Source organism: Periophthalmus magnuspinnatus, chromosome 21, assembly GCF_009829125.3.
Source record: "Periophthalmus magnuspinnatus isolate fPerMag1 chromosome 21, fPerMag1.2.pri, whole genome shotgun sequence".
Lineage (NCBI taxonomy): Eukaryota > Metazoa > Chordata > Actinopteri > Gobiiformes > Gobiidae > Periophthalmus > Periophthalmus magnuspinnatus.
Genome location: NC_047146.1, coordinates 7021393 through 7048446, shown reverse-complemented (window position 1 = coordinate 7048446; position 27054 = coordinate 7021393). Strand labels below are relative to the sequence as shown.

The 27054-nt window shown below is 39.0% G+C and overlaps 1 protein-coding gene across 3 annotated transcripts in view; it reads right to left on the bottom strand.

Annotated features, from left to right (window-relative positions):
• Nucleotides 1-16965: 16965 nt before the first annotated feature.
• nalcn (sodium leak channel, non-selective) overlaps nt 16966-27054 on the bottom strand; it is a 47900-nt gene continuing 37811 nt past the window's right edge. For all 3 annotated transcript variants that reach the window (XM_033986987.2, XM_055230468.1, XM_055230466.1), the window contains 22 exons: nt 26967-27023; nt 26612-26732; nt 26395-26526; nt 25359-25526; nt 24219-24323; nt 23296-23402; nt 23102-23222; nt 22910-23008; nt 22430-22523; nt 21678-21784; nt 21488-21565; nt 21283-21402; nt 21137-21205; nt 20918-21066; nt 20741-20834; nt 20092-20224; nt 19231-19346; nt 18286-18443; nt 18017-18167; nt 17783-17932; nt 17517-17634; nt 16966-17123 (listed from right to left, as the gene is read on the bottom strand). In XM_033986987.2, coding sequence (XP_033842878.1) covers nt 16981-17123; nt 17517-17634; nt 17783-17932; nt 18017-18167; nt 18286-18443; nt 19231-19346; nt 20092-20224; nt 20741-20834; nt 20918-21066; nt 21137-21205; nt 21283-21402; nt 21488-21565; nt 21678-21784; nt 22430-22523; nt 22910-23008; nt 23102-23222; nt 23296-23402; nt 24219-24323; nt 25359-25526; nt 26395-26526; nt 26612-26732; nt 26967-27023 — 2590 coding nt within the window. In that variant the 3' untranslated portion in view covers nt 16966-16980. The remainder of the gene's footprint in view (nt 17124-17516; nt 17635-17782; nt 17933-18016; nt 18168-18285; nt 18444-19230; nt 19347-20091; nt 20225-20740; nt 20835-20917; nt 21067-21136; nt 21206-21282; nt 21403-21487; nt 21566-21677; nt 21785-22429; nt 22524-22909; nt 23009-23101; nt 23223-23295; nt 23403-24218; nt 24324-25358; nt 25527-26394; nt 26527-26611; nt 26733-26966; nt 27024-27054) is intronic.

Sequence of the window (27054 nt, the reverse complement as noted above, 5' to 3'; positions counted from 1 at the left end):
AAATGTTCATATTAACCCACGCTAGATGATCCTGGTGTTTCTTCTTTATACAGTCTATGGATTAAACACACCCATGATGTTATCGGCCAGTTTGACCAGAGGTTCTGATGCACCTTTTTGCCCCCGTAGACCTGGAAATGTGAAGCACAAACTTCCACTCCTGAGGTGAGAAGTATAGTTTAACAAGCAGCTCATTTTGTTGTTTTTTTATCGCAGTGGGTGATAAGCATTGATATTCTTCAAAGAGGTTATTTTAAATGTTTACTAATGACAACTAATATTAGCTTGGCAGGAAATAGCGGCTTGTTTTTGAAAAGATAAACAAAAATCTCTTGAGCCATTGCTTGAGACTAGATCAGATGAAGAATAATATAGTCGATAGTGATTAATATTTATTCACTTCTCCATTTCAGATACAGGGGTTAGACATTTAATATGGTACAACCAGAACAAGCAGATTATAAAAAGTAGACCTGACTCGATTTACTCCCCCCTCACTTCCCTCGATCAATGTTTTGTTTTGTTATTTCTTTATGTTTACTACTTTTTACATTTTATATACACACAGAAGACAGAGCAAATGGAATTATGTAGTAAAGAAAAAAAACAGTGGCTACTTTGAGGATTTGAATATAAAAAATACCAAAAAATGTAGTAGAGTTCTTTATCATTCATTTATTTATTCATTTATTTACTTATTCATTTATTTATTTATTTATTTATTTATTTATTTATTTATTTATTTATTTATTTATTTATTTATTTATTTATTTATTTACTAACTTATTTATTTATTTATTTGCAGGGGCCATGTACAAATTCATTCCTCTTGTACCAGATTTAGATACTGCTGCTTTCCCTCTGCGGTCCCTGGGCAAGTGAACACACATTAAAACACACATTTCATTACAATTACATTATAAGTCTAACAGTTCATCATTAACATTAGCAGTAAAATACAATAAAATGTCCCCATGTCCAGTACATGATATTTCCTACAGTCCAAACTGATATAAAAGATCATTATGTGCAGGTTTTTACAGTGAAACAGAACAGAACAAACGAACCAGACTGATGTCGACACATTTGATTATCTAAAATGTACTTTCTTTTTTAAATTTCTAGTAAAATGATTCAAATCTACAAAGAGTTTCAGAGTCTGGAGCTGATTCTCTGTCTGATGGTTTGAAAAAGGCCAAGGATCTTTTGGAGCTATGCAATTTGGGTTCACAGAGACGGAACAAAGTTTAATCATTATTTTCAGTGTAGGTGGAGCTGCATTATCCATAATTTTCTTAGATTTTAATACAGAATTAAACTGTCAAAACTGAATATCTTGTGTTTACTTAGGATATGACAGTGGTGATAACAAAGTTTTTTTTTTATTGAGTGCCTTTACTGCCTGATTATAAATGAATCTGAGGGACTTTTAAGCTTTTTTTCTTTGCTACATAATTCCATATATCTACACTTAATATATTTGATGCATAAACTGTATAAAAAAGTGGACTAAGTGAGTGTGACATCATCTATAGTGTTCAGCTCCTGGTTCGTCTGTTATTAATGTTTATATCTTGATTTACAGACACAAAAGTGAAATAAAAATCCCACGATCATGTAGAGCGGGTTAATGCGAACATTTAAAACCAAAATGACGAGTCTGACAGCAGCAGTTACGGAAAGAGGAACCACAGTTGTTTAATATAAAGTGAATTGGAGCCAGAGTCGATGGAGCTAGCAGGTTAGCTATGTCCATTTATATATACCGTCTATGATTTGATGTCTTCTGTGTGTATATAAAATGCAGGAAGTAGTAAAAAACAGTGAATGAGAGGGTGTGTCCAAACTTATGCTTATGCTAATATAAATCTGTCATAATTTATCACTCAAAACACCTACATTTTAGGACTATTATTTCATTAAATATGGAAAGAAAAATATGAAACTTGAAATTTTAAGAGCAATAATCAGATTTGAATCAGACAGTCGGGCTATACAAAGAGCTGTTGGCATGACGACAGCAGAGTCTGACAAAAACAAAAGCACATATCCTTAATTAGACGTGGAAACCATAATTTGCTTCTTGTCACTACTGTGAGGCCCACACGAGGAAGTATCTTCACTGAGGACGGTGACGGAACGAAGCGTGCATTAATGAGGCCGAACTCAGCAGGCAAGAGCAAAGAAACTATCACTTAAAGAGGTAAGACGGCCGCTAATATCCTTCTCCCCGGAAAAGCGAGGAGGTGACACATTATAGTAATGATGCATAAGTGCGGAGTAAGCAACTTGCAGCGAAACAAAGTGCATTTGTTTTGAGAGATTATGTGCGGATACAGTGAGATGTATATTACGTACTGTTGGAAAGGTTTCGGCTTCATTAGGCTGCTGTTGTGTCAGATTTTTTTTTTTTTTTTCCCTCCAAAGATAAAGATATTGTTTGGTTTTTATGTTATTGTCCTTGCTTCCAGGAAACTGCTAAACAAACAAAACAAAAGTCACATTGTCTCGAAAAAGTTGAGCTGTTGATTATCTTTCGGAAAACCCTTTTGTCTGTCCTGTGTTAGTTTGAGGTGAAGCCTGTTCCAGCGACAATGAAACTCGCTATAACGATTTCACGATATCAGTTTAACGCATGAATGTTTCTGGATGAGGGAATCTAACCCTCAACTGAGATGCAGCACGTAAAGATTATACCATCAAGTACATCAGGGGTGCGCAAACATTTTCCAACGAGGGCCATATCTTGAAAAATACTCGACGCAGACGGCCACAGTGGATAATTCAGATGGTGCATTTAACATAGTTTTGACTTTATACTTTAAATAAGGCTTGAAATATTAACATTTGGTCTGTTTGACAATGTAATGTGATGTTATATCGATAGGATTACTCAAATTTGCCGATTATGATCAATTGGGCCAGTTCACCTGAAGGTTTGAGGGCCAATAAAAATGTATCTGAGGGCCGCGTTTAGCCCCTGGGCCATAGTTTGGACACCCCTGAAGTACATGGTAAATAGTCACATTTTTATATCGCGCTTTTCCACCTTCAAGTCCCTCACATTCACACACACACACACACACATTCATACACCAGCGCACACAGACACGGGGTGGGATAAGCAGGAATCTCGCTCCCAACTGGACGTGGGACAATATCAAACCATCGTGATCAAAATAATTAACGTTTATAACACGATAATGATTAAAGTTCCTGACAGTTTCAACGTTTTACGGATATGAATAGTTATAACTTTAATACTTTGAATAAGTTCCATGTTTGAACAACTTTTTTATCAGTGAAAACAAATACGATTTAACGGAGAATATTTTTGGATGAGCAGGGCCGTCGCCAGAAATTTGGGCGCCCGGGCAAATTCCACTTCCGGGCCCCCGATAAGTTGTTTTTTTTCTGCGCATTCTGGTGATACAATGGCGTTTATCTTCGTTGGCAGTTATCACGATTATATAAACTGTCCCACAAACGCTTATTATTACTGTTTACTGTCCCATCCCTAGTGCCAACCTGTGGGACACTGGATTTAACCGCTCAACCAGTGATGTTTTTTTCAATGGGCAAATACTCTAAGCTACTGTCACTCGTCATGACTTTTTATATACTTTACTGCGCGGTTTAAATGTACTTACTGGCCCCACTGAGACGGCGGCTTCTCTGCTCTCGGCGTGAGACCGGGACGACCAGGTGTGAATGATGATCCTCTTCACATTACAGCCGCCCGGGAGGTCAGGGGCTGTTATCGTGCATCTCTGCGACTCCTTTGTGCCGACTTCATGAGGACGGTTGTTCAGTCATGATATATTTTAAAGCACCTGTATGAAAAGGCAAAGCACGGTGAGTTTATTTGTACAGCGCAAATTATACGCAAAGTCATTCAAAGTGTTTTACAGAAGAAAGACGTTAAAGCCGAAGCAGAAGTCGTAATTGGATTTGAGATCAAGATGACATATTCATTCATTATAGTTTTGTACTGCAAGAAAAACATTATTGCTATATTTATTTACACTTTCTGATGGAATAACTTTAACAAAATTCAAACTAAAATGTACATGCTGTAATTTACTTCAAACATCAGGCAAGGGAAGTTTATTTGTACAGCACAATTGGTACACAAAATAATTCAAAGTGCTTTACAGAATAAGAAAGACATTAAAATCACACAAATCAAAACATAAATAATCACAAATAATCATCATAAAATTAACATTAAAACAGAAGAGTGCAGAATACAAACCTTTCAGTCGTATGCACGGATAAACAGAACTGTTTTGAGCCTGGAAGTACATAAAATGTGCCTTTTAAAAATGTAAATACTTAACAAAACAATAAAATCCTCTCATATTTCATTTTATTTTAAATGTATCTTTAAATATACAGGGAGAGCCCAACGAGAACAAAAACAAACACAACGCAAAACTACACAGATCCATTTAAAACAGAGATGTCAAACTCAAATTCACAGAGGGACTAAATTAAAAACTGTAACTAAGTCGTGGGCCAAACTAAATATTTACTGAAAATTTTCAACAACATCTGCGTGTTTCTCAGAAGGGCTAGATTAAATTTGATTGAGGCGACAGGTAGCAGATGCTAATGAGTGTCAACAGAAATGGTGGGGGCCGGCGCCAACACATTTGCAAAGCATTCTGGGATTCATAGTATTAAAGGTGCATGTGCTGTACTGGCGCGGCGGCCGGAGGACCAGCTCTAATACATGTTTGATATGATCTCACGGGCCAAATATATTTATATCGAGGGCCAAATTTGGTACGTGGGCCTGAGTCTGACATGTTTGATTTAAAACATTAAAAAAGTGTGATTATAAATGTTTATCTCCAGATTATTAAAGTGCATTAGTGGCACCAGTGTATCCAGCAAAATAACCAAAAGCTTTTATTTTCCCATTTTAGTTCTAGTGTGGCCAGTTTTTAGACGTCGACAATCATAAAAATCTTGTGTTAAAAGTTCCCAAATCAAAGTTGAACAAGTGAGATATTGAGGCAGTCGAAGCGTAATAGGGATCGTTGCAGCAGTATTATCATAATCAGAAGATGTCGTACTTGCAAGGTACAAGTTAAGTGGGAGAACGTGCAAACTCTACACAGACGACCCATAAACTGAACCCTGAAGCCTGTGGTTGTGAGGTGAGAGTCGTCACCACTGAGCCACTGTGTCACCCTCGAGGTAACTGTACAACACTCACAGTAGGATTTTGATCAATTGTTGTAGAATGAGCTGAAGTAGTTAGTAGTATAGCAGTAGTAGTAACAGTAAAGTGTCTGGGATAAAGTCAACAGTAAAGACAGAAGTTGTAGTAATCAAAATAAACAAAAACAAATATCGCTTTTATCAGATCTTCCAACGTCTGCCTTCATTTTAACCAGGGATGGAAGAAGTACTCAGTTTTGTTACTTGAGAAAAAGCAAAAAAAACACTCAAAAGTAAAAATAAAAGCATCACATGAAGAAATCTACTTAAGTAAAAGCATTAAAGTACCTGTTTAAAATGTACTTCAAGAGTATTTCGCGCATATTTTTATTTTGTTTGCTCAAATTATGATAAAAAAAAGAACCCCTCGGCCTTGAAAGCAGGTCTCACACAATAAAAAACATGTAGCGGAGTAGAAAGTACAGATACTGCTCTCAAACGTAGTGAAGTAAATGCAAAAACGACCACATTACAAGTCGCTTAAGCAAAGTACAGACCTAAACTATATCCTTACGCGCAGTACTTTCACCGTTCCGTCCCGCCGCCGCGTTTAACCCTCCGTATTACTTTGAAAACCTGTCCAATTGCATCAACCCTCACCCTGTACCTTCCACAGGTGCCTCTGCCCACAGCTCCCAGAGTGAAGAGCCGTGGCCATCACAACACATCAGGCTTCAGAGCGGACGACTGGCAGCCCCCCCCACGGGCCGCTGGCAGTAGTACGGCCCCCGAGCGGACATCACAGCCCTCCGCGCGAGTGACCCGAGCCTGGGGTCGCCGTCCGCATCGGGAGGACGCCTGGACAAACGCAGTAGCCAGAGGGTGCGTGTTAGAAAAGAAGACAGGATTGGCAGCGGTTAGGACATTTTTTTTTGTTGTTGTTTTGGTTTGCACGGCGTTCCCCGCTGTTGCCGTCCTCCCTGGCGCTCCTTACAAAAAAAAAAAACGAAAAAGCGTCGCGTCGCCATGGAACCCCAGGCCTCCGGTTTGATTGGCAGGTTGTCACATCACGGTCTGACGGCGCTGGTGGAGAAGCAGAGATACTGGGAAGTGGCTGGGGACACTTATACACACACACATTTATAGTATATACAGTGTAAGAGAAACAAATAGACCCTAAGGAGACGTAGCACACACCAGCTGCGTAATGGAGGCGCATCTCAGCCCGTAATGTGCGTATTGACTCTAGGCTGTACAGGCGGAATTCACCGGGGGACGGTTCATGGAGGGACGCAGATGTTTCGCACACTGCGCACACAGGACTTGAGACCCAATGATTTTTTTTAGGCAGCGGGGTGTAAGGTACAGTCGATTGGTCCCCTCCATGAGATTAATATTGTTTTATTCATCGTTGACCTCCGTGCACGTTCTAACTTCGAAGTTTTTTACTAAATGCGTTTTGTAAAATACCGAAACTATGTAAAAAAGGTGTAAAAAAAATCAGAGTTTGGGGAAGTTTTAGGAAAAGTTAACAGTCGGTTAAGAGTTTTGGTTTTATTCGTTGCACTGTTTTGATGAAATAAGATCATGTTAACGAAGGATTTTAATGTTTTTTGAAGTTTTTACACTTGTTTTTTACAGTTATTGCGTGATATTGGCTATGGAACTTGTTAAATGCGTTTTGTAAAATACCAAAACTATGTAAAAAGTGTGAAAAAAAATCAGAGTTTGCGGAAGTTTCAGGAAAAGTTAATAGTCGGTTAAGGGTTTTGGTTTTATTTGTTGCACCGTTTTGATGAAATAAGATCATGTTAACGAAGGATTTTAATGTTTTTTGAGGTTTTTACACTTGTTTTTAACAGTTATTGCGCGATATTGGCTATGGAACTTGTTAAATGCGTTTTGTAAAATACCAAAACTATGTAAAAAGTGTGAAAAAAAATCAGAGTTTGCGGAAGTTTCAGGAAAAGTTAATAGGGGTTTTGGTTTTATTTGTTGCACCGTTTTGATGAAATAAGATCATATTAACAAAGTATTTTAATGTTTTTTGAGGTTTTAACACTTGTTTTTCACAGTTACTGAGTGATATTGGCTACGGAACTTGTTAAATCATGATTTCGATTGTCGCGCTGCAGTTTACAAATAAAAAAAATAGGACAAAATAACACAAAATATTGATGGATTATGGACAATGTGACTTTATGAATGAAACGTAAACCACAAGAGACAAGAGTGGCTCATGGGTGAACACTTGTAAAAGAAAAGAAGCAGCAGGGTTTAAGTTTTTTCTTCCTTTTCCTTTCGTTCAAGCCAAAAACGTCAAGGCACATAACAGTTGTACGTCTGATTATTCGGTTTTTGACTCTTTAAATCGACACGAACAAAAAGAAGCAGCAAGAGCAATAAATAAATACATGTATCCTGACGTACAGTCAATCTTACAGTTTTTGACACTGGAGCATTTTTAGATTCTGTGACTTTCTGTAAACATCCACCACCTCCAAAAAAAAAAAAAAGATATTAATGTACCGTCTTGGTCGATAAGTAAAAAATGTCATCCCAGTGTCTCTAAGCAGAACAGACGTCCCCTCACCCTACACTAACCCTTTGTATGAACGGTTCTCGCAGACAGCCAATGCCAGCAGAGGGCCACCCATGTTTGTCCACATGGGTCTGACCCGTCGGAGAGGCCAGTGTCAGGCGGTGCTCCCTGTACCAGCTGGGACGGGGGGAAGTGTCAGAAAGCACTTGTCAAAACTCATACTCAGATTTGACAGATTTATGCCAGTTTTCTGCGATTTTGAGACGCCGGTATAGCTTTATTTTTCCGCTCTGAGGTCACGACTGAATGGGATTAATCATTTCTAACCCCTTTTATTACAAGGCAGGTGTATGGAGCCGGGCTTCGGTCTAATATGAAGTCCCCCCATTAACATTTGAGGCCCGCGCTGAGGGCTGATATTCACATGTGTGCGTCTCTCACACTGAGCGGTAGTCGCTAATCTCTCTGGGCACCATCTAACCCCCTATTGCCTGTCTTTCTATTGGCGCCCCCTTCTCCTTCCCCTTCTTTTCCCTCTGGAGGCCTGCATTAAACATAAAGACCCTGCATGGATGAGTGAGTCAACAAATTACCACAGCCAATAAGTGGAAGAAAAAAAAAAACTCCTCACTATAGGCCACCAGTCCCAGTTTGATTTCCTCTCCTCCCCCTTTACCTTCTGACTGTTTCCCATTAGGTTATTGTTCTAGGCATTTAAATAAACATGATGATTTTCTTCGTTATTGCGTTTCGTTAGAGCTTTCCTCGGCTCACGCTCGACCGCTTCGTGTCCATCATCTCAGGGGAGCTCGACCGGCTCCAAAATCGCAGCGAACGCACACACACACAGAAGCATTAGAGCTGTTTTCTCTAACCTTTGAGTGTCTCCTAAGAGCACAGTGATATTTGCTCTTAATAAAATTATGCCTACCAGGAGAATATGCCGCTGACATTTGCCATTTGTCAAGTGGAGGTGGCAGCGAGCGCTTTATGACTCATTAGTGTTTAGGGGACAGTGAAGAGGACTCCTGTGCCCCACTCGTCTCCTGTCACTTACAATCACATACTGATACTTGCGTTATGCTAAAGAAAACCATCTGCTTTTCTTCCGTTTATTCTTTAGTTCAAAATCCCTGCCTCAAAGTTTATAAGAGCTTTCATTTGTCTTTTTTTCCCCCCGCAGCAAACCGTCCCGCGCCATCTCCCGATCCCCAAGTACAGCGCCACTGATGTCTCGTGGCTACATTCTCACGTGTCTAAAAGATAAAATACAGACTTCCAATACCCAAAAGCTTCTCTGTATCCACTTTTAAACTAAGCCATGTTTTTCCATCTAGCACACAGCTTGAAGAAAATCAATCCTCCTCCTCAAATTCACTGTCCCATTTAAAAGTAAGCCATGTAAATTCAACACAAGAACGCTACCTTCGCCGCACAAGGACTTTGAGGTCACACATAAAGGAACGAACAAATGAGGAGAAGGAGCCGGAGCTGAAAATGAAGCGCACACAGTTTGCGACGTTAACTCATGCCGAGTGATAGATGTCACAGATGTCAGGATTCTCGGGCTAAAGTCAAAAAGAGGTCACGCTGCACTAATGGCTTCTGCTTTAGCCTCGTCTACGGCATAAGGGCCACAAGTCTCAGCAATTAACTGGGGTCATAGGGTTTTCGGCTAGAACGCTCGCTTTATACCGTAGCGTACTGCACCGTGTACTTGCTAAATCTTTAAAACTGAAAGTACGACGGCCTCAACTACTACAAATATGTTTAGAATTAAAAGCATCGCTCAATTATCGTACTTTACATGCCGTTAATGACACACGTCTCTCCATTTATAAAAGCTTGGGGCTGACAAACACGAACTAGCTACAACGATTGCTAAAACTGGCTAATTATTACTTTTGCTCCATCATTAAGACTTTGCCAATACGATACATAGGCCTCGATACAGCGCTTTTTCGATTTGAGACAATAAAATACGATATATTTCAAATCGATTCGATACGATTCCGTGAAAAATAAAGGCCTTCGTGAACTTTAATGATCATTTTCACCAAAAATACACATTAATGGCGCGTTTATCGTCCGTTTACTGAAGCTAAATGAACGTAAACTGCACGTGACTAACTAGAAAAACACTTCAAACTGTTTTATTCGTCAATATTATTCATCCACAGTTTATACGAGCTCCGCATTTGCATTTACACAGCGACATGTGCAGTTTAACGGCTCTGAAGGATCGACAACATATCGACTAAAACACAACTGTGACGCTAAAAGTTTTTTTTAAGCCGCTATCTGTGCAAAGCTGATGAGAAATCCGCCTGTTTTAATCATCAAAACAGTGAATAAAGTGTCAAAAAGTTCTGCGTAAACACGTTTTTTTCCTCTTAACGAGCCACGATTTGGTGAAATACGCGAAAAAATATATCGATACAGCAACCCATGATATCATTCACTTAAACGATACGATACGATATATAGATATGTTGATATTTTTGCACGTTAAGTCCAGAGTTACGCCACGTTTAAACACCGTGACCTTTCAGACCTTTGGATCCAGTTATTGCAAAGTTATGTGAACAAACAAAACCAGATTTGCTTTCCAGATTACCCAATGCCGTTTGTAATCTTGGAACAAAGAGTCCAGAGGTCCCCTAAATAAAAGTGAAATGGCCCAACTGTGAGGCGCACCTCCTCCACGGTCTTTATCACCGTGTCATTAGGATCACACTCATTATGTGTCAGCGTGCGTTAGATAAGACAGGAAGTGACCAGCTGTTCCTGTGTCCACAACCAGGTACAACACGTGGGTTTTTATTCACACATGGGAACAGTTTCAATTATTGCATTATTGGTTATTGGCCAGGGGGATTCGTGCATGAAATATTCTCTTAAAGTTTGTTCTCAATGTTCAGTTTTGGAGAACGAGAAAATATTTAAATGTACTAAAAGTTTTGTCTTGACCTTTTCCTGAAAACAAGGCAGAGTTTGGGTCTTTAATTGTAATTCCAGAAGGAAAAAAAAGGTTTAAAATAACAAATTCAACACGTTTAAAGGTGCGTTTTAAAGGTAAAATCCGTTTATGATGATACGATTTCAAAAAAAAGTTGATTAAAAACAAAAACAGCTTTGTATCATGGCTTTAGCTGATAATAATAATTACATTAGAAGAGACTTGTGGAGTAATGAGAATCCAGGTGTTCCTACTTTGTTGTGAGGCCCCCGTGGAATGAATAACTGTGAAGATTTTATTTAGAGATGAGCTAAACGTGTATTAAAGTCATAGCTGTGCCAAACCAGGCAGATAATGGAGCGCTGCATTAGCCGATATTAATCTGACTTTGATATTGTGGATTATTGGAATGATGTTATTGGGACTGCGGCTCAGGAAAACACATGAATATAAATGAAACTAAACTGCACCACTGCATCTGAGAATAAATAAAGTATTAATAATAATAAAAAACGATGATGATGATAAATAAAATCATGATAAATAAAATAATGATGATGATAAATAAAATGATGATAAATAAAATAATGATGATGATAAATAAAATAATGATAAATAAAATGATGATGATAAATAAAATAATGATGATAAAAAATAATGATGATAAATAAAATAATGATGATGATAAATAAAATGATGATAAATAAAATGATAAATAAAATAATTGTGATAAATAAAATAATTATGACAAATAATAATGATGATGATAAATGATAATAAAATAATGATTATAATGATAAATGATGATGATAATTAATAAAATAATGATGATGACAATAATAATAATAAATACTTCAATAAATAAATAAAATAATAATAATAACTACATTTTTGCTTTGATTTGCAGCTTTGTGCCACTTTTCTTCTAGGCACAGTACTGCATCTCATTCTAAAACGGATATTTAATCATTTATTCATATATATTTTGTAATGTACAACGTCTAACCAAAATGTCCAAAGATGAGGCACTTTTCCATGTGGTTGCTTGACCTGCCCAGTGTGGTGTCCAGTGCAAACGTCACAGCCACGTGCATCTGGCCTCTTCACTCACTCTGGCACCTTCAACAAACATCAGAACAAAGTTAAGAGTGTTACAGAGCCACACATGCACCTCCACAACCTCCTTCAAGAACTGTAATAAACTATTGTCCCATTGTGGCACAGCGAGGCCTTTCTCAGAGCAGAAGTGCCACTCCACTATACCGCCTCTCCAGTGCAATGTCCATTTCCTGATTCTGCTGCTCAAATCACCACATTCATGCGCAATTTGGCATAATAGCAGAGTTAAAAATAGGAAATTATAAGGTAATGTCTCAGCGAGGGCTACAGTCACATTAAAACCTCGGATTTTCTAGTGATCTGCAGGATTGGTGCTCGCTGCAGTGCAAGTTTAATAGTTAGAGAATAGCACCCCCTGCAGACGGGCTCTATTAATGTTACCCAGCCCCTCCTGGTACCTTTGGGTGCAATTACAAACCTTTCTGCTTTGATTGGTGGGTTATTCAATTGGTTTGAGGCTGTATTGTTCCTGTCCATTTTCTCTACTCATATTTCAGATTTGGATTGTGATCAGACAAAGCCGAACCCGGAGTAATTAAAGAAACTAAAGCCAGGTGAAGTACGGGGGAGAAAAGGGAGCAAAGGGAGCACATGAATGGGGCTGATTACGTGTGAAAATGAGACTTTTTTTCGCTAAAAGACAAAACGTGCGGTGGGGAGGCGGCGGCGGACTGCGGCTGATGGGGTTTAAGGGCGGATAGGAGCGACAAAAGAACTGTGGTATCATAATGACGTCTCTTATGAAGGTTTTGAATGGGAAAAGTGTATTTTTTTTCTATGGTCTATTTCATAACTCTCAAAAGTAAAGAGCGACAACTTTAGATTACGTCACCGCATCGTACAAGAGGGAGGCATGGGACGATACTGAATCAAAATAACTGATAATTTTGACGATAATATCACGATACGTATTAAAGTTATGGTTTTAAAATGGTACGGATATGAATAATTATAATTGTAATTTACAAATAAGTTACATTTGAAATAACTCATTTTATATTATACTTATTATATTCAAATCAATTCAACTTTATTTCTATAGCACATTTAAAACTACTTCAGCTGATCAAAGTGCTTCACAAGTCAAAAAATAAATAAATAAAAATAAAATAAATAAATAAATAAAATAAAAACAAATAAATAAATAAAAATACACATAATGCGATACATAGGAAAAGAACAAAAAAAAAACCCAAGATATCCTGTCAAGCTAGTGTTAAATGCCAGGGAGAAGAGGAGGGTCTAGTGTTAAATGCCAGGGAGAAGAGGAGGGTCTAGTGTTAAATGCCAGGGAGAAGAGGTGAGTTTTCAGTCTAGTCTTAAACTACGTGAAAAACTACTTTGTCATAAGTGAAAACAACAGTGGTCCTTTTGGCGAGGTCAGTTTTTTCTGCACATTCTGGTGATTTAATGAGGATTATCTTTGTTGAGGATTATTACCCTTTATATCACGATAAACGATAAACATGGATTTTGGTACCAATGTCATTTTGTCAAATCTTGAAATAATAATAATGACAGTGTCCAAAACACGGTGTTTAAATTTATATTATAACATAAATATATAATTATTAGTTTACAACATTACTACAAGTTTATGTTTGTGTGTTCAGTATACAATAACTATATGATAATGATAATAATAATAATAATAAAAACACAATAATAACAATAATAATAATACAAATAATAATAATAATAATAAAATAATAATAATAAAAAAATAATAATAATTGTATATTTGATTAATGAAAAATGCCATTATGTTCAAACAGATACATGAAGGCAATTATTTTAAACTTCCAGTCATGAATATAGTCTTCAAATAAAACAATCTGAAATCGAGTGAGGAGAAGTAAACGTTTGTTCTTAACATTTGCCTCTACACCGTTTCTGTGTTTGCTCATTCACTGAAACAAAGATGAAAAAAAAACCCCACACCATTAATGCTCCAAAATGTTAATTAGACACTGGAACATTCGGTCCTATATAGCATTGTACCTGATCCCTAATTATGTGAGTCAAGTTCTCAAAAAAACATTTAACAACTTAATAAACAAAACAATTACGCTAATGGCAAATTTGTGAAGCAATTTATCCCTAACTGAATCCCAGCAGTGGTCAGGCGCAGGTCAGAGTGCTGTAAGTGGTTGGTGTAAGCCGACTGCGTGAGTGGAAAACGCTTCTCTGTTACGGAGCACAGAATAGACGTTAATCAACACATTATGCCAGTCGTTAATTGCTTTTACCTCCCGCTGATAAAATTATTTGCTACTTTTTATTGTAGTAGTAGCCATCTGTTTCAAAACACAGAGAAAGGATCAGGACCGAACCTGCGGTGAATGAATGCAAGTGCGTTTCCAAAAGTAATTTCAGAGCAGAGGTGGGAAGAGTAAAAGGCATGATTACTATTAAGTAGTTTCCATATATTCACACTGTGGTTTGAATGTGCTTCCATTTTAGGGCAACATGCACAATACTGACTTAAACGGCATGTGGTCTGCTTGGCCTGGATCTGTTCAAAAAATGTATCAACATCACTATTTCTTTTACTTTTTTGTCCTTTTTCTCCCTTTCTCTCTCAAACACGCACAGACCTAAGCGTAAATGACTGTATTGTGTTGTAAATAAACGTAAAAAAAACTTCTGAAAAACAGTATTACAGTAAATAATCATAAAACCAATAAACAGAAGCAAGTCAGTTTGATTTCTCAGGTATCTAATTCACCTTCAAACCTGTTAAATAACTAAAATCAGATCATCTAAATGCAGGGTGGAGCTAACCGTAAGTAAAGCTAACAAAAACGACAACAAAACTAGCTAACCGGCGTAAAACAGATAAACAAAGGAAGTAATGAGTAACAAAACATAATAATTCTCAGTAGCGTTTAACAGCTCAAGATCTGGAGATGGGTCCTCAGGCAAATCACTGCGACGGCCCACTGCTCATGGCTACAACTGGATCAATATCGCTGCTGGTATCGAATATCTGTAGCCAATACTGAAAAATTAGCTGGATTGGGTATCGGGTCCATGATATTGGTTAAGTTGATATCCTGGTTGAGCCTTTAATTGTAAGTAATAGAACATTTACATTCAGATTTTGGCCTAGAATGTCTGATTTCAACCTTTATTCGTGAAGTTAACTATGTTTTAAGGAAATAAGTGGCATGTTTTGTTCCTACGCTGGTATCAGAGCTGAAAAAGCTGGTTCGGTAGGCTGCCCAAGTGGCATTGGAGGAGCGGTCAAATGCAGAGGAAAAGTTTGACCTTACAACAGATACAACTAAAATGCTAAAATAGAAAATAACCCATAACAATTAGACTTCATCGCAGATACAGGCGCTAAAATGTAAATCCGTAGTTATGCTCCAAACCTGCCACATGCCTCTTTGCCCTTTAGAAAAACTACAATAGAGATGTACTGTATGTCACTTTTACTTTTAATGGCACTCTCCCACATACGCACATCTTCTATGTACATCTTCAACGTCAAGTGGCACAAGAAGAGCCTATTTTCTATCCATGTGAAGCCGCGGTCGCATCAGGGTTTGAAGGCGAGGTCTCGGCGGGAGAGGACCGCAGCCATCAAAGCCATCATGTACTTTAATTACAGGTAATCTCAACTCAACAGACACTCTTCCCCACTCCCTCTGCTCTTTAGAACTTCCTCCTCAATTACCAAAGTGCTTCAATTAGGCCCCTAAATAAGCGCTGGACATGTACGAGGGAGCGACGGGGAAATTATAATAGTGCCAGGGTAGGAAAAAACAACAGGGCTCGTAAGTGCAAGGAGAGATGTGATGCAGACGCAATTAAAAGACAAAAAAGTGTTCTACCACGCAGGGCGAAAATGAAAAAAAGAGGAAAAAAAGCCCTTTGATGAGCTAAGTGGAGCTTTAAGAGGCACTGGTTGAGGACAAGAAAGAGAAATTAAAGACAGTTGATTGGCAAGAAAGCTGATGTCACACTGTTTCCCTACATGACCATATGTCGAGGGGGGTACTCAGTCATCTACGAGCTGGAATGTGTGAGTAAGTCATGATTTCTATAGAGCAAGTGGGCGTCCCACCGGCTCTGCGCTTTCCACACTCACGTTCATTATCCAGGACCCGAAAACCCACACATACACACTCTATCAACCGTGGAGCTTTTGAATGGACAAATGAAGACCCTGTCTCCTCTAATGGGCTAATTCTGTCACTAACAAGGGCCCTTGTTAACAGCAAAGTACTCCAGGCTGCGGCGGGGCTTGTATAAACGCACAGTGCATTAGTCAATTAGCTCAAATCTAACCCTGGTCAAATCGTCTGACAAATTAACTAGAAAGAAATACATCGTCAAGGAGCAGTGATGTAAAGTGGAGGGGTAATGTGATCACCTCTGTGAGGGCGGCTCTATGGAGGTCGGGGTTGCCAGATATACATAGTATCATGTAAAGTTTAATCACACTCACGCTGTCCTGGACTGTGGATGTGTCTGACAGGTCCATCATCACTGGTCCTGGCTGTAAAATAGAAACACTCGGGGCACAATGAAGCAACAGAATTCTTGTTGTCAGAAAAACAAACAAAATCCACAAGAAAAGATCAAGGAGAGAAGCAGAAACAGCAGGAAAGTTCAAATACCTCTTCTCCTTCACTGGTGGAGCTTACTGTTCACAAATCTATGCATTATGTCTCCGAGCTTTGAACGGAACAACTCACAAGTTAGAAGAAGAAATAGTGACAAAATGTATATAAAAAATGTCTTATGTCTTTATTTTTTTAATCATTTAATACTTAATAAATATGAGCATTTGTAATAATTTACAAAATATCATTTGTTTTCGATACTCACATTATATATTAAGATTTGGCTTACATTCACAGTCATGAAAGGAAATGGTGCTCTACTGTAATGAAAGTATAAAGTGACTTCAGGAATTTAAATTCTTGCATTAGAACAAACATAGAACAATAATACGAAACAGAGAGGACGAACAAGAGAACCTTAAGACAACACTAACTATAAACCATGTTTCATCAAAGACGCAGAAACGACCCAAACATCAGGAGCATGTGAGTTTGTACAGTGTCCTTTCTTCTGTCAAAACCCTGCATAGAAAATACAAACACTGTGAAGCTGAATGCTAGTGTCTTTCTCAGTAGTGTTGTTGTATGGCCCCACGTCTGAGCCTCTGGAGTGTTGTCTAAATGTCGATGAGGTCGTCTCCGCTCTCGTCACTCTCCACTGTGAGCTGACGGGTCCACCACTTCTTCACCTCTGACCCCGAAGACGCCTCGTCCCTTACCGGGTTCATCTTACACACGATGGACTTGACACTGGTGCGGCCTAACAGATCACAAACACAAACAGAGCACACATGTATTTGTGTCAACAGGAGAATAACTACAGACATACAGAAAGGACCCACAGACTTGAAGGCTCAATCTAAAACCATTTAAAACTGTAGAACTGCCCGGACCAGGATAAAAAGTTAGTTCAAGGATTTGTTTTAACAAGTGGAACCACACAGATGTTATGGAGAAACAAAATATATTCTAATGCACTTTCTGTTGTTAGAAGATCTTCCCAAAAACTTCGAAAGAGTGTTGTTGTGGATTTAAGAGAACACATTTCCACTTGAGTGTCTTTTTCATATGCATACTGTTTGTCACATATAAGCTTATAAATAGTTATGTTTCAGAAGAAAGTGTGAGCTGGAGCATGAAGAAGCAGACAGACCTGCGGGCAGGCGCCACTGTCCCAGCTTCCTCTGCGGCTTGCCCATGTCGGAGGAGTCCTGCCTGTAGCCTCCTCGGTCTGACAGTGTGGGGCTCAGGAGCTGCTGGAGGCCACTCAACTACACAAAGACAAGACCTCCTTTGTTACAGCAGAGCAAGTGCACACCTGCAGCTTATATGATGCTGGAGTCGAGCATCAAGCTGAGACTGTGTTGGTGTGTAGGCCATGTGTAGGCCGTGTATGTGTGTGTGTCTGGGGGGGTTCACCTCAGGCTGTGAGGGGTTGTCTGTATTGTTAGCATTGTGGTCTTCACTTGGCACGGTGGTTTCGATGCTGGGTGGGTTGAGGAAGCGGCTGAGCTCCTGCTGTTGGCTCTCTCTCAGACTGTGTATGATGCTGCAGGACTGCTGCTGTTTCTGTAGTAAACACACATACAGTGCATGGTCACTTAGTGGTCATACATGTTTGTATCTTTGTGAAGTTTCCGCTGGGAGACTCACCGCACGGATACGTTTAAGGCATTTCTTGAGCCACATGCGTATTGTCTGCTTGGCAACTTCTTCTTCAATGGTGTACTCCAGCTGTTCTCTGGCCAACAGCTCCTCCAGCTGGAGAGACTTTCTAATGTCCACTGAGCGGTAGGACAGCATGCTGCATGGAGGTAAAACACATAGTCTTAAATGTAATGTTTGATGATAGAACTATGACTGAACACTGCACGAGCATCGTAAGCAGCAGATGTGTGGTCAGTCCAGTTGTCCTTGTTTACCTCAGCACATCATGAAAGGTCACATCTCCTCCGTTGTGCAGCCGCTCCATCTCGTAGCACATGTGTTTGAACAGCAGCTTGTCTTTGTCCAGGTCTACCTCCAGCCGGCCCCTCAGCAGCCGCAGCAGAAACTTCACTCTGGATGTCGGGATCACGCCCTGGAACAACCAGAAAAACAGTACACAGGTCACAAAAATATCATTGCTGCCATTCTGTGCCAAAGGCCTCTCCGACCACCACCAGCCACACAATCACATCTGTACATTTACTCAGGTACCAAAGTGAGTAAGACCCATGAGGGCAAGAGCAGGGATCGGACTGTCAATCATGTGTTTGGCTTTGATTTTGCCCCTTTTCTCGTCAAATTAATGTTAGGATATTTTAGTGGGTGAATGTGAGTTCAAGTTGGCACGCACAAACTAAGAACTAGTAAAAATGCATGTAGTATGTGAGAACCATGACGTCCCTGGTGAAAGAGAATGGGGAGGGGTTACTGGTTAGAGACAGAAGGACAATAAAGATATAGGTGGAAATATTAAATTGTACACTGACAGTTACATACGCCAATAAGAAAAGGTTTTATCATTTGATCAAAATGACTTTTTCTGTCGTTGAGAGAGACGGCATACTGGGCGTATATTGGCGCTTGTTAAAGAAGTTGTTCTGTTATTTTATAATTAGACCAGGCCAGATTAAAAAGTAAAAAAGAAACTAACTTTGAGATGACATTATTAATAAATAAGAGGGGGGTCTACTTTTTAATTTCATCTCCCACTGTTGTAATTACTTTTACTCCTATTGTTCATTGCCATTGTTTCACTTCTTTCAGCTGTTCTCATTATCTCGTCCTCTGCATTTCTATATTATGCTGTGCCTCATAGCTATAAGGCGGCCGTCAGCCTCTCGCTGCTGTGTCCTCATCTTTTTCTGTTGCTAATTTCTCACCTCCCGTTTGTCATCCACCATGTTCCAGATGATTTGGAAGTGCCTCAGGTCATTATAGCTCAGCAGCTGGTCCTCCTCCGTGGAGTAGAACAGGGAAAAGTTCTCCACAATGATAGCTGCAGGAAATTAAAATCATGTCATATAATTGGATACGGAAATGAAAATAAACACAGATATAAACTTCCAGAGCTGAATGAGAACAATTTCATATGAAATGCAATCCTTTGTCAATTAAGTCTGCAGCACAGCGGGCCCCTTATCGGTCCAAAGATCCCATGGGAGTCCTTTACAAAATTCACACTCTCTTCAAGACGATATATAATGCTTTTAGATTTACATAATATGTCAATAGTAGGCTTTAGGCTTGGTGTAAAAAGCATTAGAGCAAAACAAATATGTATTAAGTTGACATAGCAATAAATGGGGTTATTTCAGTTATGTGTCATTTCTATAGATGGTAATTTCATAAGATTTTTTTTTTTTTTTTTTACAATTATTCAAGTATCACATAGAACTACAAACACACACTGTATCTCTGTGTCAACTCAAATACTATAAATCCCAAAGCAATTCAGTGTGCTCAAATAACTTGTCCTCAGTCAGCAAAATAGAACCATCTAAGCGGAGTCCTGTTTCAAATCTAATAATAAATATATTTTTATATTTTTGTGTTCCTATTTGCTGATTTTTAAGTGGCTTCAAAAACATGAACTCTTTCCCCCGTGAATCACATGTGTAAACACTAAGCTTTCACATGCAGCAGGTATTTTCATTATTATTTCATTCTCTGTGTTGAGTCTAGATCTGAGGGTGTGATTGAGCTCAGTAGTAAATAAAAAAAGAAGTTGAGTGAGCACCCACCCACGAGCAGATTGAGCATGATGTAGGCGATGATGACATAGAAGGAGCAGAAGTAAATGAGCGCTCCAGCATAGTTTCCACAGTCTGTCTCCCAGTACCGGTGTTTGTCAGGTGTACAAAATGGAGCCTGAACCTATTGACAAAAAAACAGGATTTAATATTTTGGGAAACATAGATAAACTGTATATACAAATGTTTTGCAAAGTGCTCATTGATATTTTGCAGCTGGTGGAGGTGCACTAGTCTGTCTGCAGCTCTGTTACTCAAGTTAACAGTCTGACCATAAAGAACTGACTTAGCTGAACTACAGATGAGCTGATTTGTGCTGTCAAACAAGTCCCTCATATAAAATCACAGTCATAAGCTAGTTAGCATTACCTGACAGTTTTTCAGTCACTCACCTTTTTGTTGAAAATTAAACTCCTAAACAGGACCGTAACTTTTTTTGGGGTTTGCTAATGTGTGCATTATGTCACCATGGTAACTGTTGAACACTCTGTCATACACATCCATATAGAACCCCCCCAGTGTGATGTCACCGCAAAGTATCAATATCAGTGAGTTCAGATTTAGCAGTGAGCAGAAAACACAGCTGTCATGAACATGTGTCTATGTGTATTTCTTTATCTGTGACAGCAGCCGCTCTCACCATGCAGTCATGCATGATCTTATTCCAGTCTTCTCCTGTCACTATACGAAACAGAACAGTGATTGCCTTGCCAGCAGTGGAGAAGTTGGCATGCCTGTAAATAGGGAAAAATAAAAAAATAATGTCTCCTCTGCAGTCAGGGTAAACAAGGCATGGATAAACAGAGTGTAATTCTACCGGTTGAGGTTTTCTCCGTATTTGACAGTGCCAAAGAGAACGACTCCAGCAAATGCGTAGCAGAGGAGTAGGAGGAACATTCCCACAATGATGAAAAAGCTCTTGTACATGCTGACCACCACCGTCAAAAGCAGCATCTTCAGTGTCACCTTTTGCACAAGAAAACAGATATTACAAGACATTTCAAAGATTATTTCAGTTTTACTTCCAGAAACGTACATGCTTTCCACATATGGTAAAAAATCTGAAGACGATCACACAAGTGCCCATCATGTAGGTGTATGCGTTCTATGGAGAAAATAAACATGTTAGTGCTTGTCTTTCGATACTTGCTCATTTATTTAATCAGTTTTTGAATTTCTAACCAGTAATGCAAAGTGTAGGATGATCCATATGACCCCGAGTGATGTGACCAGTAGATCATAGCGGTTCCTCCTGCTCTGCCAGTATCCCGCCGGAGACATTGCGATTAGCTTCATGGTCACCTTGGCAACAACACAAGAGACATTTGAACCGGGCCCATCATTCACAATCAAATACTGACGAGTGTAGGTCAGTGCAGAGCCTCACCTCCAGTACAAATATGAAGGTGAAAACAACAGACATGGTGGCCAGAGGAAATGTGACTTTAAGATCGTCTACGTCCCACTGGAAAACAACACGTACAGTTTGGCTTTGTTTGGCTTTTTATATGGATGAGATAAACATGAAGAATGACACTTTATACTCTAAAAACAACAACAAAAACTGGGGAGTGTACCTTAACTGAGAGCAACACAGACTGTGCCAGCACGAGAACGGCAATGCCCCGTTTAAAGAAGGGATGCTGAGTGATGTCATACATTTTGGCTCGAAAACCCCCATTTTCTGTGGAGATAAATTTGTGTTATTCAAGATGTAGTGTAGTCTGAAAGTAGGAATGAAATGAATCAAAGGTCAAGAGTAGTATCTGATACAGTCCAGCAGGGGGCATTCATGGACCACATGTCGTCACCGGTGCTACAACAACTCCCTGAATTATGTCCTTTTTATGTCAAGATTAAAGCCTTTGCCAAGAATTCATTGGAGAGTGCACAGCTTTATTCTCGATGACAATAATCGAGAATAATAGAATTTAAAAACATGTGGGGCACGGTAAGGCTCTGACGGACTGGAGTGAATGAGCAGAGCCACAGGCCGAGGGTTTTGGACGTGGATCAAAGTCAGGTTGATTCTGCCTTTGTCAGCGCCACTGTTCACTATGACGGATACCATTGATTTCCTGTTTGTTCTCACCCTCAATTGTACTAAGAGAGACTATTTCCCACATTACCTCTGAGAAATCTGCACTATACACATGACCCTGATGTGAAAGGAAGAGATTTCATTGTTCAAGTTCATGGGAAACTAACAGTAAACACAGTCTGTATCTATCACCAATCTCAAAGTTACAGAATTAATACAGATTTTTATGTCTACTGTGTAATATAGTCAATTGATAACAGTTATATTATGTGGTACAATCAGTTTCACCTGGACGAGGAGGCAAATGGAGAGGCTGCGCAATTTTCAGACGACTTTTTAGATCCTCCCATCTCCTCTGGTCGACAGTGAGCAGAGCAGTGCCCTGGGAAACAAGTGAGCAAAAGATGAGAAATATCAGAACTAACAACCAGGCCTGTCACGATAACAGAAATGTCTCGATAAACGATAATACTAGAAATACTTATGAGAGTGACGCAAATCAAGATATTGTTAAAAAGCCTGAACTGCAATCAATTAAAGTTTTTTATTCTACTCTCTACAGCTCAAATCTTACGTTATTACATAAAAATAGCAAAAATCTCCCCACTACTGCAAAGAAAAAGTCCCCACTATAAATACTGAGCCTCAAAATATACTGTTTCAGCTTCCACACACTGAACGATAAGTCGAAAAAGTAATTATCCTGACAGGCCTAATAACAACAGTTTTCTTTTACAGAATGTGTTGTAAATACAGTTTACATCATACCTTGTTTTCATTAAAATTTGCGATCACAACACCAACAAACAGAGTGAGTCCAATCATACAGCCCAAGAACACAAACACGTGGATGTAAATTCCATGGATCTGCAGAGAGACGTATGGGTTAGTTCAGTTTAAGCTGATCTCACATCGAATCTACAATAAAATAAAATAAAATACAAGTAAGTAAAAATGTACCGGCCCAACGCGGTGAATGATGACGTCTCTGACCTCCACCCAGCCTTTCAGGGACAAGACCTCAAACAAGGCCAACATGGCATTTCCAACATTGTCAAAATTAAAATTACGAGGATTGGCCCTGTTGAACGTTGCAACCAAATTAATAACAACAAGTTTATGAATACAACTCAAATTGAAATAAGCTGTCATACCAGACTCTCGGCACCCAGAACCCAGGTTTCTTCTCTCCAATCTTCAGTTTTAGATTGAGATTTTTTGAAACGCTGACGTTGATTCGAAAGATGCCATTGCAGTCCTCCTGTTAGCAAACGCATGTTAGTCCACACAAGGCAAAGCAAGTTTATTTGTACAGCAAAATTTGTACACAAAGTAATTGAAAGTGCTTTACAGAATAAGAAATATATTAAAATCACAAATCAAAGGAAAACATAAATAATCATTGTAAAATTAACATTAAAAGAGGAGTACAGAATAAAACCCTTTCAGTCATATGCACAGCTAAACAGAACCGTTTGAGCAAGGAGTTAAACATTGTCAAAGCAGAGGCCTGTCTCTCATATTCAGATCGATTGTTTCAGGTTTTAGTTGCATATAACTGAAACGCTGATTCCAGATGTTTAGTCCTGGTTTAGCCCTGGTTTAGCCCTGGTTTAGCCCTGGTTTGGCCCTGGTTTGGCCCTGGTTTGGCCCTGGTTTGGCCCTGGTTTAGCCCTGGTTTAGCCCTGGTTTAGCCCTGGTTTAGCCCTGGTTTAGCCCTGGTTTAGCCCTGATTTAGCCCTGATTTAGCCCTGGTTTAGCCCTGGTTTAGCTCTGGTTTAGCCCTGGTTTAGCCCTGGTTTAGCCCTGGTTTAGCCCTGGTTTAGAACTAGTTTAGCCCTAGTTTAGCCCTAGATTAGTCCTGGTTTATGATGGTTCACGTGGCACTAGTCTATTTCTTATGTATAAAACAGGACATAAACATATCTTCTAAGTCTCTCCATACACTTATTTTACTGAGAAAACCCCTCTTAGTTATTAAATATACATTTTTCATTCAGGATTATTGGACAAGAACAAAGTGGCTACAGCTCAGATAGTTTGGACTGTAGAGAAAAGATTACATATCCTGTCATACCCGTAGCAGAATGGTCGGGTCATTACACTTGGCGAGCTTTCCGGCAAACAGCTGAACTCCGAAGCTTGCAAACACCAGCATTAGTGTAAGGAGCAGAATAGAGACCTGTGAGAAGAATTTCCAAGGATTTAGTGATGCCAGTTCACCATAATCCATGTCTGAGAGATTAGAGAACAGGTTTAAGATGACACACGGGTGAGAACATAAAACAGACGTAAACAAAATCCAGAATACTGTTATTATAAACTGCCTGTGTTAGCAGTGTAGGTTTCATAGAGGTTTTATAGATTATAGATTTATAGATACAGCTGTAACAAAACATTTCCTTCAATTCACAAAATCAAAGAAATGTTTTTGTTTTTTTTATATTTTAGATGTGTTATTATGTGTTATGTGTTAAGCTTTGTGACAGAAATCAGTCCACTACAAGCTGAATATATTTATTGAAAAAAAAGACATATATATATACGTCTTTTTTATAAGTTTGATCTATGGTGCGTGGGATGAGAACTAACTGGTTGTCCTTCAGTGGTAGATCTAGTTAGACAGATATCTACTTTCTCTTTCTCATAGCTTGAAAAGATTCTATATCTACGTAAGACATTCTATTACTTCCTCTCAAACAGACCTGCAGCTGTGTTTTGTTTCATTCATATGTTTGAGTAACTCTTTATTCTTACTCTGTCTACATCTTCAAAGGTCAACATGCTCCGTTCCACCTTGTGATGTCATGAAGTGCTAGTTTTCAAGTTACCAGCAACATTTTACCTTTTGTTCAGTAGAGATTGGCAATCCCAGGGCTGAAATTATCTAAAAATGATTCTAGAGAAGGTGTATGGAGCTTAAAAACACAGTGGGAGTGCTTCCTGTATTACCACATGATGACATCACAAGGGGGAACAGAGTGTTTTCTGTTTGAGAGAAGAACTCAGCCTAAATGTGCAGGGTTTGTGTGTTAAACATGAGTGAATGAAACAAAACAAAACTGCAGGTATGTTTTTGATTAGGAGTCAACATTAGAACATAGATCAGAAAACAACATAATATGGGCCTTTTAAGCAATTTAACTGACTAAAACCAATTATTTTATATGATCTTGTACACAGTATATGAAGGGATATAAGGGTATACTGCACTTACCAGGAAAATCTCCTTGAACCCTTTGAGGACCTCCCGCACCACCTTCCTCATCTGTGGCACCAGCTTAAAGATGCGGAGCGGACGCAGACAGCGCAGCATCATCAGCAGCTGAGCTCCGGACTCAGGGGGGACGTCCGTGGGCATCCAGCATAAAAAGATCAGGCTCACCTTCACACGAACACGGAGGAGATTTCAAGGAGACATACAAACAAGAGCATATGTCAGGAACAGCCGCACAATGTGAAAGAAGATTCATTTCTGCCGTAGAATGATTATTACAATGAGCCATGGAGACACAGGGCACACATTAACAAACACTGCCAAAATAGTCTGAAAACAAAAAAAAATATATACAAAATAAATTTAAACAACACATTCAGCCTCTGAAAAACAAGCATCGTGTTTAGGTGATTTTCAACAAAAATGGTGAGAATGACTAACTGAAAAACCTGCCTTGCCTTGAGAAGGACTTGTTATAGTTGTAATTTCACCTCTTTCTAGTCAGATTTTGTTAAAACAAAGCTCAGATTAAAGTCTAACTTGAATCACAGAGATTCAGACAGAGCAGTGCCATTTAGTTAGCATCACACCAGCAGGGAATGTTGACAGCATCAGCCGCAAAGTATCAATACATGATTATGTTCTTTCTGTAGACATTTTATCTTTTTTTTTTTATGTTTTGGATTTTTCCCGCTCTGAACATTTGAAGTTATGTTCATTTCACCTGATGCCTTGACACAGTGCTCCCTATTTATAGTCTTGTAAATTAAAAAAGAGAATAATTTTAATGACTTATAATAGTTAAAATTAGCGACTTTCACAAAAGATAATAAGCCAGGAATAAATGGGAAACTGAGATGCATAATTGATTTCATAAAAGAAATTGTCTGTCATGGAGAAAACAAATACTTCCATTAACCACAAGGGGTCAGTAAAATAAGAGATTATGGTTTCTGCTGTCGATAATGGCCTACATATAAAAGCTAAAACATTAAAGGAAAGATGAAGCCAATGTGCACGTGCTTGAATTACTCACAAGATATATAAAAATGTCCATGACCCCTCCAAAATCTCGGATGACGGCGGTGGGTGTAAAGAACAGTCCGTCAGCCATGATTTTCAGATTGAGTTCGAGGCTCATGAATATAACAAACACATACTCCGCGATCTGAAACGAGACCGCGCCATTTGGACATCTGTTAATTCATGCAGATGCTCATTTGATCGTTCACAGCCATCAATCGAGTTTTAACCTGCAGAGTGGGGACCTGCATGACCCTGGTGAAAGGTGATTCAAACATCATTGAGATGCATGAGCAGATGGTAACCACAATCATTACCCAATCCAGATAGGTAACCAGGCCCAGGAGGTCACTGTATAAAGACGCAAACAGAGAAACACCATTTAGACTGAAATTGGACAGATTATGAAAGCTTCGCATTGAACATTCAGAACAGAAACACATAAATTAGCAATGTATTTTTCACAGCTATTCATTTCACAGTTTCATTGTGGACCCCGATTGTTATTCAAGGTATGAAGATGAAAAGCTCGCAGATTTTAATGTTTAATGTCAGAGAAAGAAAGAAATTATTTAGCAGACTTACTAGAGTTGGTGATATTTTGTGTTCTTTACAGCTCCGGTTATTGGATCAGTTTTGGATCTACTCAGAGAGAGGTACAGTAATGTTATGT